The 17370-nt window shown below is 40.8% G+C and overlaps 2 protein-coding genes across 2 annotated transcripts; one reads left to right on the top strand and one right to left on the bottom strand.

Moving 5' to 3' along the window:
- Window positions 1-879: 879 nt before the first annotated feature.
- tmem263 (transmembrane protein 263) lies at window positions 880-3710 on the bottom strand. The gene is made up of 3 exons (XM_030790081.1): window positions 3481-3710; window positions 2072-2143; window positions 880-1374 (listed from the first exon to the last, which is right to left on the bottom strand). Exons 2-3 carry the CDS (start codon window positions 2130-2132, stop codon window positions 1076-1078), a joined length of 360 nt encoding a protein of 119 aa, XP_030645941.1. The 5' UTR covers window positions 2133-2143; window positions 3481-3710; the 3' UTR covers window positions 880-1075.
- A 7585-nt stretch (window positions 3711-11295) lies between these two features.
- On the top strand, window positions 11296-14440 carry LOC115826742 (NAD-dependent protein deacetylase sirtuin-3). Its single transcript, XM_030790626.1, has 7 exons — window positions 11296-11492; window positions 11803-12024; window positions 12279-12511; window positions 13225-13325; window positions 13442-13603; window positions 13846-14058; window positions 14219-14440. Exons 1-7 carry the CDS (start codon window positions 11296-11298, stop codon window positions 14438-14440), a joined length of 1350 nt encoding a protein of 449 aa, XP_030646486.1.
- The last annotated feature ends 2930 nt before the right edge of the window (window positions 14441-17370 follow it).

Here is a 17370-nt window from a genome sequence, read left to right as displayed (position 1 = left end):
CAACCATTTGGAGAAGGAAAACAGAATTTAATGTTTTTGTCTGAACACAAGAGATCACATATCAGCCAAAAAAAAAAAAAAAAAAAAGAATTCCAAGCATACTGTAAATGTACAATTCTCATATTAGGAGGTACATGACATCATAAGGTAAAGCCTAAAATAGCACACCTGCTGCACGTTCTTAAAACAGAATTTTCCAAAATTCCCAGCATATACTGTCCTCGGCTACAGCTCAGCGGGAATGCGTCTTAGCGTGTGTATGTATGCGTGTGTGTGTGTTCGCGCGCGCGGGTATGTGTCATAGCACAGAGCTTCTCGGTGGCGTATGTGGGACAGAGAGTGATGGCTGTTGTTTTGCGAGGAAGAACACCAGGGTTCGCTGTGTGGGCCCCACAGGCATTGAGTCAGTAATCTCACAAACAGAATCAATCAGAGAGAGACAGAGCGCACAGCCCCCCCCCCCCCCCCCCCCCCCCCCCCCGGCAGTCTGTGATTTTCTTCAACGGTATCCTACAGAGCACGCCGCTGATTTCCATCTTAATCCAATGCTTGTCCTGCAGGAATCTGACCAGAAGGCACTGCTACAAACCCACACACACGCACACACACACACAAGAAAAAATCCTTTGTGTTTAAATTCAAGCATACAGAACTTGATGCATTGTAACTGCGAATCCAGAAAGACGTGTATAGATGGTAAGGACATGTACAGCATTTCCACACATCAAAATCTAATCATTTCAACAGGCTCCTCCCCTGCTGTTTGACACATAAAACTAATACTCCTCAAAAAGACGCTTTTTTTTTTTGGGGCTGTGTTTAAATGCGACATTCATTGTCATATTCCAACACACACCATTTTTGACACGCATTAAAAAAAAGAAGTCTCTTTCCTGAAAAATAGGAATCACCCCCCCAAAGGGCACTCCTCAATCTCATTGGCCAGTCCAAGAGGATGGGTGTGGTCCAAGACACTCTCGATCCAGGTTGTGAAACCTGCTTTCATCTCAGTGTGGGTCAAAACAGGAAAACGCAAACCACCAAGCGCGGTACCTTCCATTACAAATCACACGATTCAATCAGATTTGTCCTTCTTCTTGCCGCCTCCGATGGGAACCTTACTGACAACCGCTGAGCCAACGGCGGTCACGCCACCAGCGACCGCGGATACCCCCCCCTTCACTAACCCCACACCCATGGCTGGAACAGCAGCAACTGAGGTGACGGCGGTTTTGGTCAGATCCAGACTCTTCCCTCCAATCCAGGCCACGCCACCGACCGTAGCCCCCACTGCCCCCTTGGTGACACTGAAGAGCCCCCCAGTCACTCTGGAGAGCATGCCTGGCTGGGGTTGGGGGTGGTCTTTATTGGAGTCTGCAAGACATGAGGAGAAAAGAAAGAAAGTATTCTTAAGCATGGCAAAACACTGACATTTTTCAGAATATCTGACAGTTAAAGTGACTATTTGTTGACAAGAAAATAAAATATAAAGAGACATTTTAGAGCTCTGGCAGTAAGTGACTGAAGCATGGAACAATCTGCATAGCCTGCTATGAATGTTACTTGTGGGGACTGTCAAATTTTATTTATTAAAGCTGATTGAAAGAACTAAACTGAACATGCCTAGGTTACAGTATATTTCTGTTCTATTTCCCAGGCTAGACAGATACATATGACACCAAGACAGCACAGGTTGTACATCAGCTGTCAAAAAAGGATGATAATCGCAGGGATCTGAGAGCCCAAGTGTTCACAGAGTACCACTGACTGCACAAGAGCGCCATCGTGTGGCCTTGTAATGTTATTCCACGATTATGTAAAATTTAAAGTCCCCATGTCTGAGACAAACAGCCAACATGTACCCACATGATAATGTGGGTCAAAGGTCAGTGAAAGTGCCTGGCTCGAGAGAATTTTTTCTTCTGTTAAGTTTGGAGGGTTATCTGACTTGAATTTTGAAATTGCTGGTTGATGTCATCCTGTACCTTGCACACCACAAGGTCTGTCTGATACACAGAGTACACACCCAAAAACCATTCTGTGGTTCTTGCGGTTAGTGGTAGGTATTTACCTGTGGGAGGCTCATCTTTGAGGTATGCCGGTACATCGTTCTGCTGATCTGTTTCACTCATTTTTTTTCCCTCTACAAAAAAATACAATAAAGAAGATCACAACACTTCTCAACATGTCCTTGACTGCCAAACATAAAAACATCGAAAAAAACCCCCAACTGAACTCACCAATATTATGATCATATTTCTGGAATACAGGGTGTTGAAAAGCCGAACTACAATATCTAATAACATGTTTTTCAATATGGGAAAATACCAAAAGTGGCATGCCTGTGGCCTGGGTGTGAGCATGAGTCGACACAGAACAAGGCAGACCAGCGAAACCAGTGAAACATATTACAGAATTCCAACACCCTTTTAAGTTTAAAAAAAAAAAAAAATACACAAGCATGCACAATAACAAAACAGAAATATACTGTATGCATGGGTGGAAACTATGGTTTCAACATGACTTGACTGGTTGTTCTTTAAATTTGTTGTGCAAAATGATACATTGAGACTATACATTTTTTCATAATTTCTTTGAGATCAGCTGTAGTCTGAGAAACTGACTTGTGTCCGACTAGAATCATACATACATAAATCAAGAAGAGAATTAACAATACCGCGTACTTTATGATATTGTGTTTTATAATGCTGACCAGTGAAGTGATAGAGCCTAAACCAAGTTTATGAACTACTCGCTCAAAATTAAAATATGTGCACAGTTCCACGTAGCCACTGTAGACCAAAAAGAATGGCAGGACATGAGTTAGCCAATCAAACAATGGGCGTCCGTTCTCAACAGGACAGAACTAATTATTTGGTTAATCGATTAACCTAATTAAAGCATCGCTGTTGTAAATCGGCGAACATTTTAGCCATAAGATGTACTAATAAGATTTGAACAAGCTCTAAACTTCGAAGATTTTCGGATAACTAAAGAACAGCATGAGACGAGACTTTTTACAGAATACTGACATATAACAACACATTACTGTATTAAAACATTACTGTAAATATGATCTACTGGATATGGGGACGAGTTAAGCTGTTTTTCCCTCTTATATATGACGTGGCAGGAGCTTAACTTCTTCTCCGCGCAATGGTGAACATGGTAGATATCTACAGAAAAGCAAAGGCTGTCTCAATTTTGTAACGTACTCGACTCTTTGAGATTGCATGTGAATAACAGTAATAGGCTATGTCCATCTTGCTACAGCAGAGGCATACCATTCCATGCAGAATTATCAGAGGGCGGACACTCCACGAACTGCTAACTTTAGCTTAAGTTACCTGCCACTGTGCGTTATCGTAAGTGACATTGACATCATACAGCATCGTGCAATAACTACACTGTTATTCAACCAGCGCATATTTCGCTGGTAGCAGCTAGCTGACTGTATTGGGTAGGTTCGTTTTCACTCACCAGTGTAACTTGTAAACTTAGCTGATGAATTTTTTTGCAGTCTTCCTTTGGTCCGCGAAAACTTCACTGTGCGTGCGGTCTCCACCCCTTTGGCCGTGTGACAAAAACAATGTCGTTTAAAAATCTAAATTAGAAAACTGCAGCACAGCTAAAGTACCTGCTCCTCTGAACCTGGCTAAGCTTTTAAAAGATAGCATGACCTGTCTTCAACTAATGTGTACGTGGCGTACCCCCTTGAGCTTCTCCACTGTGTACCAAAGTTTGCTCATTCAGAGAGGAAGTGACGTCTATTCTTCCACAACACAGAATGTTACACCTCAGGGAGAACTATGTTTAGTAAATGGTACATCTTATCTGCACCTGGTTTATACCCTATATTCAATGTGACCATGGGGAAAAGACCCTCCGCAATAGTCAGTGAACAACAGAATGTGTAAACGGAATTAGAATGAATTTAAACTCTCGTTATATTTGTAGTTTTACATTGTTACATTTCATACAGTCACTGCATTTCTTTTAGGATTTCAACTGGGATTTCATATAATTTAGCTCGGGGGTGACAGCTGGAATCCCGAGAACATCTTCAGCTTCTTGGCGTACTGACACAGATGTGGGCCAAAGACGATTATCAGAAAACGTTACACCCCAGTTTATACGTTAGGCTGCTATACTATAATACTTGCCGTTATGTTAGCTCTCTTGTATAATAACAGATATAACAGTATCAAGCTTACGTCCTGGAACGGTGATTTAAACTCTTATCAGAAACGGGGTATAATGTTTTAGTCTTATAATACTAAACCTTTTTCATAATATTGATCTGACAAATAGTATATCTTTCTAGTTATTGTGGATATCTGAGACAGAACAGCTTAGAATAAAATACTGTAGAATTTTTATACTGTTCATTTACTATGAAAGACGCGAAAGATGTAGCTATAGGATATTGAAAAAGGAAATGTCGATTGTGTCTCATTCATGTATTTGCTGATGTAACAATACATTTGACGTTTCAGGAAAATAACATCTTTGGCCTTTTTTTTTTAATGAAAATTGTATGCAACAATAGCGTAACTGCACTAAGAGACAGAAACCATAGAAACAAGTCGCCTTGTCTTTAACATAATTTTCCCGCACTAAATGAAATCATGACGTAGTTCCTGTCCTCTAGACGCCGTTCTCGTTGCTCAGAAGAATAGAGCACAAACTTGGTTTGCAGATGTCTGTCAAACTGTAGCAATGAAAACTGAATACAGAAGTTGCTATGTAACGAGCGTCACTACAGAAATCTGCTATTTAATGTAAAGAATCAGAAACTTGCTGACTTCGACTGTTCATTCCTCGCCATCCATCTCCCTCCAAGCTGACGTTCCATCCGGAGAGGAAGGTAATTTAACATCGATTCATTTTGCATCTGATTTCGACCCACATTTACGTGGTAAAAAGTTAACTACATTTGAAATACATTAGGCTTACACCTACATGTCTCCGAAACTGCCCGGGTCTTAATTATTTGGGTGTAGGGCTTGTTAACTGTATCCAATGAATGGCCTTATGCGATTGTTAATGCATTGATTTTTTTGTTTGTTTGCTGATTATTGTTTGTCTTAACGTCTGCTAGTTCGATTTTGATGACACATACATACACACACACGCACATACATACATACATAGCAATTGAATATATATGTATTTTCAATTTTGCTGAATTGGAACAAAAAACAGATATTCAGTGCTATTTGCCAAGTCAAAACCTGAATCTCTAGTGATTTTGCAGTCATAGCATGGGTTTAAGGGATATGGACCGAGGGCAGTGATACTCTCACTTGGAGAGAACACTGGAATACCTCACATGTTAATTCAGGGGTCAAAGTTTAATCGAGTCCAGTTTCTGTATGTCTGTTGATTCATAATAGAATATGAGCTTCTCCTTTAACTGTCAAATAACTATTTACCCAAATAACTGTTCACTCTTATTTGTATGTGAAGTGGTTGCAAGGTTTTCTGTTCTTTGCTGTTTTTCAGGTTTAGCAATATCAGCAATGCAGTTTTTTCCCCTTTCTTTCCATTTTATTTCAATCGCATACCAAGTTTGTCTTGCAGAATTTGCTTTTAAGGGGTATTTGTTGGTTCTGAAAAGAAAGCCATATCTTTCTGCTCATTTCTGGAAACTGTCAGTTATACACACCTTTGACTCTCTTATCTGATAAGATTTGAAATGGGGCTGGAGAATATTTGATCACACGTCTACTCTAATACTACAAAGTTGATCAAATATGTAAAGAGTTTATAGATCCAGCCTCACATTTTGGGTTCAAAGAACTGGGCTGATGTTAAAGCCAATGATGATTAGATGATTAATTAAACATGTCGTCGATAGACCCTGTATTTTTAATCAAGTTGGTTAGTGAATAGCAGAAGGGCCTATACAGCATTGGAACGGTTGTGATTTGATGCTTGTCAGTTTAGATTTGCCAATACTCCCAGTGAAGTCACAGTGATCTTATGAGAGTTGTGTTTTTAATCATGTTTGAATTATTTTCCTCTTTTTTTTCCTTTTGAGATTTTGAATGTAGTTTCAAGGTAGGTTTTATGGTAGAGGGGTTTTCTGGCTCCACTTTCTTCAGGAGCACTTCTGGGTTTGTTCTTTGATTCATGCAGATTGTTGTTTTTAATTAGACAGCCCTGGCATATTTTAATTTATTTCCATTAAAGTGTACTTGTAGGTATTTAATTACTGTTCAGTTAATTAATCTTACAGTGAGAGGATACAGTAGGTGATGGCAGGTTGTTTGCGTCCATCTGCAATTTTGTATCAAGCCACTAGGTGGAACCCTAATCTTCTTTTTCAAATTGATACTTGCGCGTGATCTGAATGCGACCAAGACACTTTGTAATAGCCAGGTACAAACATGGTCTGGGGCTGCTTATTGTATCTGGTAAGGCACCAAAATTAGAAATATTTCAGTTTGTTTAACTTTCATCTGACAAAATTTAATTCACTGTCATAATGGTGCTTATCATTATGCAGGTTGGAACTTCATTAAACTCCCCACAGTTACATGATATTTAATTCTTCAAGTCAGATAAATATGTGACGATTCATGTGTTGCTCCATCAATATTGCGAGTCTGTTTTCAGGATTTCACAGTTTCCATGTAAAAGACTAGATGGCAGCATTGAGCAAACTCACACTCTGCTCAGATAGTTTATTCTCAAAATGAGATGTAATACCAGTGATATATTGATAAAGATGATGGAGCTACTGGGGCCACACATTTTTGTATATATTCTACTGCTAAAGTGACCTGCTCAAAGTACTGAAATAATGATAAGTGGAAAGTAATGTATTTTTAAATATGCTGGAATTGTTCATGGGTAATCACTTTGAGAGAACAGAAATATAGTAGACTGTTTTAGCTGAGTATAGCTCTGTGGTATTTATTTAATTTGGTACATTTTAGAAGAAGTGATTAAGCTGGGAATAATCATTTTCTCTGAATAATCCTTTTCCATTATCCCTATTAGCTGTCAGTGACCCTTAAATGAAAGTAAGAAGTAAACAGAATGTAAATGAAAACTAAGAGGTAGAAAGCCTCATTAATTGCTGCTGAAGATGATATGCTGGTCTGAGTGTGTTTTTGTGTGTCTGTCTGTCTTTCTCTCTCTCTCTCTCTCTCCCCCTCTCACACTCACACTCACACTCACACTCACACTCACACTCACACACACACACACACACACATAAACGCACTCCCACTGAACAAACAACATTTTCAGCACAAATGAGTTGCATTGTATAAAATGAGAATCCAACAAAGAAGCACCACTAAGTGACATGTCATTAGCAGAGGGGAGGAGAAAGAGGAGAACGGACCTTTCGCCTCCTTGGAGGAGCTGAAGTGGTCCCCATGGTGACCATAGTACTGAGCTCGGTGAGGAGAGAGCATAGGGGGCAGCAAACATCATGGAAGAGTCACTGTTGAGTGTGGCCGTTTTTTGGTCGAGTCAAAACAAAAAGAGACTCCCTGAGCAACGGCAAACACAGGGTTAAATGACCCCTTTTTTCTCCTCTGCCCTCCCAGTGGTCTTTTTACTGTTTCTAATGATGACTGTGTTATCGGCTTGCTTTTAGTTCAACACACACACACACACACGGACAAGGATGTCCACCAGTTTGTCCACTCTCAGGCCACAACTTAGGGTTATGACTTTCTGATAAGACTTTTTCATAGTGAAGTTGACTGCCTGACTAAAACACACAACTAACTTTTCACCAGAACGCCAACTCTCTTGATGAAGTGGGTCTGTGTTTAAGGTTGAGAACTGTGGCTGGAAAAGATGTTACAAAAGGATTAAAGCTGCACTTTTTTTAAGGGGGGTGGGGGGCTGTGAGCATTGAGGCGGTACACAGCATTGTTGGACCTCTCTAATTAGATTACTGTAACACCCTCCCCCCCATTGAAGAGGTTGCATCCCTGGTGGTCCAAAAAGGGGTGCCGGACCTGAGGGCAGCATCCGTCCGATCAGCAATCTAAGCACAGTCTGCTCTGCTTCTGTTTGCTCCTGCTGAGAAAGCCTACAGGAACTCCAGTGACGGAAACAGAACAATATCATTGTTCATAGTTACATAATTGCATTCATGTTTATTTCTTATTGTTAATAAACGGAAGATCAGCAGTCATTTTCCCCATATATTAACATGTTCTCGCGCAGTGGCCAATCTTGCGTATTAAGGTCATTTATGTTAGTTCAGAGGTCAGAGGAATTGTACATCTGGGTATATCAGTGCTTCTGTATAGAATGTATGGATGGGATTCCCTGTGGTGTGCGTCTTTCACCTCCCCGTTTGCCATTTTAAACAGCTCCGGCCCTGTGACTGGGTCAGCGCTGCGCCCGGAGTCTGGGCCGGCCCGTAGCTGCCTGGGATGTCTCGCTAATACTGAGCGACAGGCTGATCGTTCCACTACTGACTGTCGCGTTTTTCCTCGGCTCACCATGGTTTCCACAGCCCAGGCAGTGTGTGTGTGTGTGTGTGTGTGTGTGTGTTGGATTTAGCCCCTCTCCCTGGAGTCAAAACCGCGTGTCCGTCAGTAGTGAAATCTTTCTTTAGCTGCGGACAGCTGTATATGCCTCCTGTGAAGAAAAATTTTTTTGGAGAATTGTATTGAATTGTGTTTTGCTATTAGTGTTTTGATTTCTGCCCTTCCGTAATATGAGTTTGTGTGCTTACATCAGAAAAAAAATCAAAAGGAATTTTTTTCCCCCCAAATTCTTGTCAACACAATTTTGATAGAGAGTCCGTGTTTGCTAACCACATTTGTCAGCTAAATTATTTTGTGTTTAGGTTTCATGCTTATTAAACACACACACACACACATACACATCGTCCACACATTTTGAAAACGTATAATTGACACCCAAGATTTTTCCAGTATTTAAATTAATTTATTTTTGTAAAAGAATTTATTAATTTATTACTCAACTGATTTGACAAATCAAGGCACCAGCAGTTTCCATAACAGTAATATTTGTTTAATGAAATTCATGCACATTAAGTTATCCTGGTTAACAAAAAGTGTGCCCTCAGGACTCTTACTGGTTCTTTTTTGTCTCTTTGTTTGTTAATGGACATATTTATGTATTTATTTTATGGATGTGTCTTTAATAGGAGAGTCTGTTTTGTCAGTTCACACTGAACATTATGACAGTCAATGAATTCTTGTAAACTGAAAAAAACATGATATTGAAAAGAGACAGTTATTATTTTCCTGGAAGATTTAAGACACGTTTAGTTTTAATATTAATCAGATGACATATTAAAGATGTTCCTAAAGAAACTCTACAGTCTCCCTTTGGCATGAATGTGCTGCTGTGAGTTATGTTAGTAATTAACTGTGATCTCTGTTCACTTCTGGGTAATTTATGTTCTCCAATCACATCAGTATCCCCCCCCCCAACCCCACCCCCCCATCTCAAGACCTATCGTTTGTCACTGCTAATAGGAATTCTTTTCCCGTCAGCCCAAATATGTGCATTATGTATCATGCATTAAATACATGTTAATATCACAAAGCATAGAGGCAGACAAAAGGTCACAACATTGTATGAGTAATAGTCTCTCTTTTGCATCATGTTTTCTGTCTGTGTTTTACTTGGCGAGAACTCTGTATGGATCTTCCTTTAAATAGGGTAGCATCCGACCGTGTTCCACACCATCTGTGCAGGATCTTCTAGAACCCTCCTGTGATTTATTGGTCCGGCCCAGCAGTGTGTCTTTTTTGGGGCGGATAAAAGACAAAGCCGCTGACCTCACGCCCCCTGTGGTTTTTAATAGTTCCACAGGTTTGGCCATTAAAGCACTGGAGTTGTGGTAATCTTGTGAAGAGTAGATATGCTTCAAATAGATTAAATGACGAAGAAATGAGCTCTGACTACTTCATAATCGTCCCCGATAGTTTGAACAAAAAATAAGTGCAAAATGTCGTCACTTTGCCTACAACTTTTATAGAGATTGTTCGGTTCTTTGTTGTTTGTTTTCTAGTGGCAGAATTTTTCAGTGACTAGCTGTGGTCAGCTAGACATGTTGGTTTGTCACCGTGGAAATGGCCTCATTGTAGCTTCAGATAGTTTTATGGCGCTCCGCAGTCACCCGCCCACTGGGCGATAAGATGTTTCAGTGAAAGGCTTTCCTTATCTCATTCATACGCCGCCACACTTGTTTTACAGCATGTATTTTTCTTTTTCCTTTTTTTTTGGCTTTCTTTTTTCGTTCCATTATCTTTATCCTCCATCTCTGTTCTTCCTTTCTGGCAAAAGCTTGAAATTAGCCTCTGAGCAAAAACCTCTAAGCTAACCCCCTTCTCCCTCTTCAGCGTTCTCTCCTTTATTGAAATCATCTATCTATCTATGTTCACTTTCACCGCTCTCCCTTTCCTTTCTCTTTTTCTTTTCGGTTTGAGGGGGCCTTTATGGGGCTTCATCCTTTCTGTTCCAGCTGGGTTTGTTGACACACAGTCAATCCAGGGGCTCTCTTTCACCCTCCTCTACCTCTCCTTTTAAACTCGCCCACTTGCAACTCCCTTCCCCCTACACACACACACACACACACACCGTTCCCCTTCCCTGAGCAGTAAAGCTGCCACAGCTGTGAGCTGTATTAGCATAGCTGCAGACTGGGGTGGGGGGGGGGGGGGGGGGGGTTGAGGGGTGTTTAAATATATTACAACCATTAGCTTTTGTTTGCAGGGTTGACAGTTTTAAAAGATTGAAGCTTCTCACAGACCAAAGGAGGAAGACACAAAAGACTGCCGCTATGATTTTTATTGTAACAGCGTTTTAAGCACAGGGCTGAAAGTTAGGCGGATACCGATGGTGACGGAGGAGGGAGCTGAAATCAATTTAAAAAAAAAAATAATCTGGAAATAAGTGGAAAGAGATGCCGGCGGCTTTTCTCAGAAGTAGTTAGGAAAACTGATTTGAAGCTGAGAAAATAAATGGCTTCTTGTTCCTCAGACAGTCCTTCCCTCTTAGCCAACATTATGTCAGAATTAATGTTGTCACTGTTGTTACTGCTTTGGTTCAGATACAAAACACATAAGAACAGACTCAGTACAAGACTTGAAATAAAAAAACAAAAAACCTGTGAGAACGACATTTAGTCATTGAAAAGTCCAGTTCAGTGACTGCCGTCTGTTGTTTGGACAGAGGTTCCCTCGACCCCATGGAAACGATCGTAGCTTCAGAATTAATACGTGAGGGAGAAAAGTAAAAGGTTGTATTTTTTTTTTTTTTTTTACTCTTGTAGGTGTAGATATGAGCAAGGCCAAAACCAGCAGGGAGAAGAGGAGTTCCCAGGCCTCTCTCAGCAGGGTAACACGGAGCTCCCTCACTCAGGGAAACCCTCGAGAGCCGGGGCTCGGCGTGGCCCAGCGGAACAGGCCGTCTGACTCGGGCCTGGCGAGTGAGCTCAGCCATATGAGCGTGAATGAGCAGGCTGCCACACTAGCACGGTGAGGAACACTGACTGAGGGTGCCGTCTGATTTGTGTCCGACAGCACTCGTGGACAAGTAGCAATACACGACTATATGCAATTGGTGCCCTCAATAAATTACAATAGTAAGATGTTACATGTGTTTCTTGAGTCATCTGCATTGCACACAGAGACAAATCTGTTTTATCTCCACATGAATTAAAAAATAATCCATTTGAGTCTTTGGTATTTTTGTTTAAAAGGATTTAATCAGATGGCATTTTCCTGGCGTAAATCCGTGTGTATTCATTTGGCGTAATTTGATTTGTTTCTTGGTTGGCTGATTTAGGAAATGGAGGCCCTCTAAAGTGGGCAGTAATGCAGTGCTGGACTTTTCATCAAGTATTAGGCCCCATCAGTCGTCTTCTTCTGGTTCTATGACAAAACCCCAACCCACGCCACGGGGCGGCCTGGGTCCCATTGCACGAATGGTCAAGCTTGGACGTTTGCAGAATATTGTTGTGGTGGCAGGAGCTGGGATCAGCACAGCCAGTGGTATCCCTGACTTCAGGTGTGTGTGTGTGTGTGTGTGTGACCTTTTATGTATTATATCCAGACTTCTCATATATTGATTTTTTTAGTGAATGTAAACATGTCATTTCACTTGTAGTGGCTGGCATCACCACCCTTGTGCTAGTCATAAGATACAATCTCACATCAGAGTTGCTTAAACTGTTGTGTTTTCATTTTAGCTTTGTTTTTACAATTAGCTCTGTTTTTGTGTCCCAGTGAAAGCCCACTGAACTTGTACGTTTTGGATTTCAGGACTCCAGGAACAGGCTTGTACGCAAACCTCAAAAAATATGACCTTCCCTACCCAGAGGCCATTTTTAACATTGACTACTTCTCCAATGACCCTCGACCTTTCTTCTCATTGGCCAAGGAGCTCTACCCAGGCCGTCATCGGCCAAACTACGTCCACTACTTTATCCGTATGCTACACCAGAAAGGCCTGCTGCTCCGCATGTACACCCAGAACATCGATGGCCTGGAGAAAAGTGAGCGGAGACGGGAACGCATTTTTATTACCTCGCTCATCTCAAATCCATAACATAGTTCATGAAGATAAGCACAAGATCTGAAGGCTATTCTGGAGACATATCCCTCAAGAAACCTTATATATGACAGTGTATAGCAGGGGTGTCAAACTCCGGTCATGGAGGGCCAGGGTCCTGCTGATTTTTGTTTTCACCTCTTAGTTACCTGTTGATTTTCACCTTGAAAACAGGTGTGGACACTCTTCAGCCAATCAGTGATTCTATTTAGTTGGTCTACAAGAAAAACAGCAGGACCATGGCCCTCCAGGACTGGATTTTGACACCTGTGGTGTATAGTATCCACTAATGATAGTTAACCATCTTCCTTGAGATGCATTCTTTTGGAAGATTTTGTACCAGTCCTGATCTAATACACCCGACTCCCAAGTCTTGAGGAACATCTGAATGTTAGAGCCTTGTTGATCTTCAGAGGGAAGGTTGATCATCCATGTCAAATGGACCACAAACTGATATATTGATGTGTCAGAAATGACAAACAGTTTCCAAACAAGGTGTGCAGGAGAAAGCTGTTCTGTGTTTTATGTAGGATTTCCGAAGGAGCTGCTCTGACGGATTGCTGTATGAGAGGTCATCGAGTGCTACATTTACCCTGTTCTAAATGTAGGACTTTGTATTTTCTGAGTAATAGAATGTGTCTTTCTCTGTATTTTTAGTGTGCGGCATTCCTGAAGACAAGCTTGTGGAGGCTCATGGAAGTTTTGCGACAGCTTCCTGTCACCTGTGCTACACTCCATTTCCTGCAGAAGAGGCCAAAGTAATGTCAATAAAATAGCACACTAAGCTCCAGCGTTAAAACAAACCTTCATCCACCACTTTTTCATGACCCATTTTTAACCTTTTTCTTTCTTTTTTTTTTCTTTTTCTTTCCAGAGGCTGATAATGACCGATAACATCCCCAAATGTTCATTTTGTGAGGCCACGGTGAAACCAGACGTTGTGTTTTTTGGTGAAGATTTACCACAGAGCTATTTCCAACATACAAAAGACTTTCCAGAAGCTGACCTCCTCATGATCATGGGAACATCTCTACAGGTGAGGAGGGTCCTGTCAGTCATATGTTTTTTGAATCATTTAGTTATGCACATGTTTACATCAGAGAGTATAATATACATATAAGAAAATAAGTAATCATATTAGTATGAATTGACATATTGGTGGTCGTCTGCTGAGTTGGTTTTGGAAACCCTCAGATGTTGTTGTCTTCCTGGTAATCAAACAGAACTATTTTGCTACTTAGAGCTAAACTGACTTTTTGGAGTTCCTCTGTCTGGCAGATTGAACCCTTTGCAAGCCTGGTGAACACGGTGAAGTCCAGCGTGCCGCGGCTGCTGCTGAACCGGAACGCGGTGGGTCCGTTTGAGCGAAAGCCTCTGAGGAGGGGCGACTACATGGAGCTGGGTGACCTGGTGGATTCGGTCAGGAAGTTTGCCGAAATCCTCGGATGGCACTCGGAGATTGAAGACCTAATGACCAGCCAAGAGAATAGGGTGTGTGTTCATAGCTCTATAGCTACTATAACTGTCCAGAGGAATTATAACTTTGTATTCCATACATAATTTATGACAAAAAAAATGAACCAGTTAGAGATGGTATGAAGTCTATAGTGATTTGTAGGTTGTTCCAACCAGTTTGGTTTTGAATCTTCAGGAAATCGGCCAACTCATGCACTGCCTTCATTCTGGAAATGGCCTCCAGATGAACCAGCCACTGCTGAACAGCGCAGGCAGGAGAGGGGCAGCTCAGCAATGGGACAAACGACCCCCCAAGTCCAGGCCAGGAGCTCCAGGTCCCAGCGACAGCGGCGGTGAGGAGAGCGACTCCTCAGAAACCGACAGCAAGAGTACAGAGTCCTCCGGCCCGAGTAACTAACCCTGACAAGCTAAGCACTGAACTCTACTCCCCGTGTGAGTAAAGTACACTCCTGTCACTCAAGAACCCGCTGTTGATCACTTTATTCCAGTTTTGGACCTTGGAAGTGTTTTTGAATTGACAAAGAGGAATGTCAGAGAAAACACGTGACCTGGTCCAGAATGCATTTTAGAGTCTGTGTTTCTTCATTTGGCACTTTTCCTAAATTTGTAGAATTGTAATTAAATGTTGAATTCAATTAACTTACTTTTATTTTGAGAAATATTGATAATTATTAAAACATATAGTGCATTGCAGTTCAGTGGAACACACGAAGCACGTATTTCACTTAACGTGAGTCGCGTTACCTTTCATTTCTTTGACTTGTCTGCTGCTGCAGTGGGTGGAGAAGGGTGGAGGAGAGGGAGGTATAGATGGATGGATGGGATGAGTGATGAGGGAAATGTGTATAGGTTGGATGGAGGAGGAGGGGTAGTCGGGTCAAGGGGGACTAGCTGGAACTTGGAGCGGGTCCAGCGTGGAGCGGACAGTTCTAAATTAGCATGGGAGGCATGACCTCCTGAATGTGCCGTGCCCCACTGTGTGTGTTTTCACATGCACTACGGCCGCCCAGCGGGGAGCTCCCCCAAAACTCTAATAAATGTCTCTGCGTGGCAACAAAGAACCCCAATATCCTGCTGCCGCCTGCGTGGGTGGGTGCAATTGAGTAGTTGAGTTTGTGTTTGAGGATAGTGTCTTGTGTGCCCTGGTATTTTTCTTTACGGGAATGCAATGATTCCACTTTGCACACACAATAGTCAGCACATTATAAAGTGGTTTTGAAGCTGTAGCTACATATCTGTTCATTTGTTTTCTGAGATGATGTCCTGGGTACAACACTTTCTAAGGCACTGGACAAAGCGCCACTGTGTTTCCACAACTTTTAGAAATATCTAGTGCACATCCCTTGAGGAGAGTTTTTTATTGTCCACCGTTCAGTTGTGGGCTGTTTGTTCGTTTGTCTTTTAACATTCTGTTGAAGTGTCAAATTTGAGTGACGTAGTGAAAAGTTTGCTTTCCTCATTGGAAGTGCAGTCTTCCTTTTAAATTACTGTCTTGTGCATCTATTTTTTTTTTTTTTTTTTTTTAAATGTACACGTCAGACAGATAGTTCATATCATAGCTCTATTTTAGCCAGGCACAGGGTCAGATGTGCTTTTATCCCAGTATGTGGGGTTTTTTTTATATATATGTTGCATTAAAGTGTTAAATAAAACAGAAATATCCAACTACATTCCTTTTGTTTGTCATTGTATTCCAATAATTTTTTTTTCTATCTGAAATCCTACTTTCTTTGTAAGTATATGTAACGTGTTCTGTTAATTCTTGACCATGTAAAGTGAATCACAAGGGAATTTTTTTTTTTTGGTTCATATGAGTGGACACTTTTTTAGATAGTAGTACAAAATAGTACAGAATATGTACATAGAGCAACTGCTTGATAATAATAAAAAAAAATGTGTGTCATATTTGAAAGCTGAAAATACGTTCTTTTCCCGATCCTGAACAGACATCAAGCCACTATGTGTTTCTGCTTAAAATCAAATTTCAAAATTTCCACTGAAACTGAGGAAACAAGCAACAGCTTCATAAACAGCTTAATGATTTTATCACAGTTACACAATGTGAAACACAAAAACAAAAAATGTTTAAAGCATAAAAACAATGATTGTCTTAACAAACCAGAAAGAGCTATGAAGTTACATAGAATTCACTGGAGTGTAAAAGCGTAGCAAAAACTCATTCACCAACAAATTCTGTCAGTCATGTTCCTCCATAGGACAGATGCGTGATCTTAAAGAGTACAGATTTGTTAAAACCAAAGGCCTGGAAATGAACTGTGCTTAGATAAAACCATTCACCACCATTACCGACTACACAAACAAAATGTCCAATAATGTGAAGTATTTTGTTTATAAAAGACATTTTGTAAAAAAAGAAGAAAAAAAAACGAACAACTTTTTGAAATTTACATTATTATTATTAATTAATATTATTATTCATCTTTCTGACTTAATGACTTCTTCTACCATTCTACAGAGTGAGTTGCACTAATAATGATCTGAATAAATGTAGTGTATTCTGTGAAAACTGTGTTCAAACAGACCATAATGCGTAAAACATGAAGTCTGGGGAAAATTTGGTGCAGTGAAGGAAAAGTTCAAATAGAAACATGCATACTTGGCAAGAGAAAATGTGCATATAGCAAAGACGTTAATTTTAATCCATAATATTGTAAAGAGCAGATAAGGCAGAAATTCTCCACATTTTCATACAGCATTACATAACTGTTCTTGTCCTGACATGAAACAATTTGAATTACTTTTTGGAATGGAATATACTTCGAAATAGTACGTTGGAATAATCCAGCAACAGTATTTGTGATAGAATTGTGTTTGGGACAAAACTGTTGAGTCATAGTTGTGATATTTGATGGAAAGAGTGATGTCTGATGCCCTGTACATTGCATTTTATTCGTTTATAAACAGTCAGTATCACGACTTGTGTTCATCTCAGAATATCATTGTAGAACCACAGTTGTTCTCCTCATTTAAAACCAATTAACATTCACAAGTTAGAAATGATTTCTTTCTAAAGGCCACCCCCCCCCCCTTAAACCCTTTGGCCGAAACTTTATATCAACGCTTCAAATTCAGTGTCTGTTGTGCATTTGGAATGTACTTTCTCCAATATTAAAGACACGTACAGATACCGGGGGGGTACATGACACGCACAAAATCACAACTGCCAAGTTCCTAGACACTAAGCTTGCTTCCCATGTGGGGCAGTAGGTTTGTCTCAAAGTGGTCTGAAACCTCCATCATGTTGTCAGCACTCCTGGTCAGGAGGGTACTGAGTCCCCTGTGGAGCCTGAAGAAGGTGCAGAGCAG

Source organism: Chanos chanos, chromosome 13, assembly GCF_902362185.1.
Source record: "Chanos chanos chromosome 13, fChaCha1.1, whole genome shotgun sequence".
NCBI lineage: Eukaryota > Metazoa > Chordata > Actinopteri > Gonorynchiformes > Chanidae > Chanos > Chanos chanos.
The sequence above is the reverse complement of the archived record's forward strand: the minus strand, read 5'-3'. Positions and strand labels throughout refer to the sequence as shown.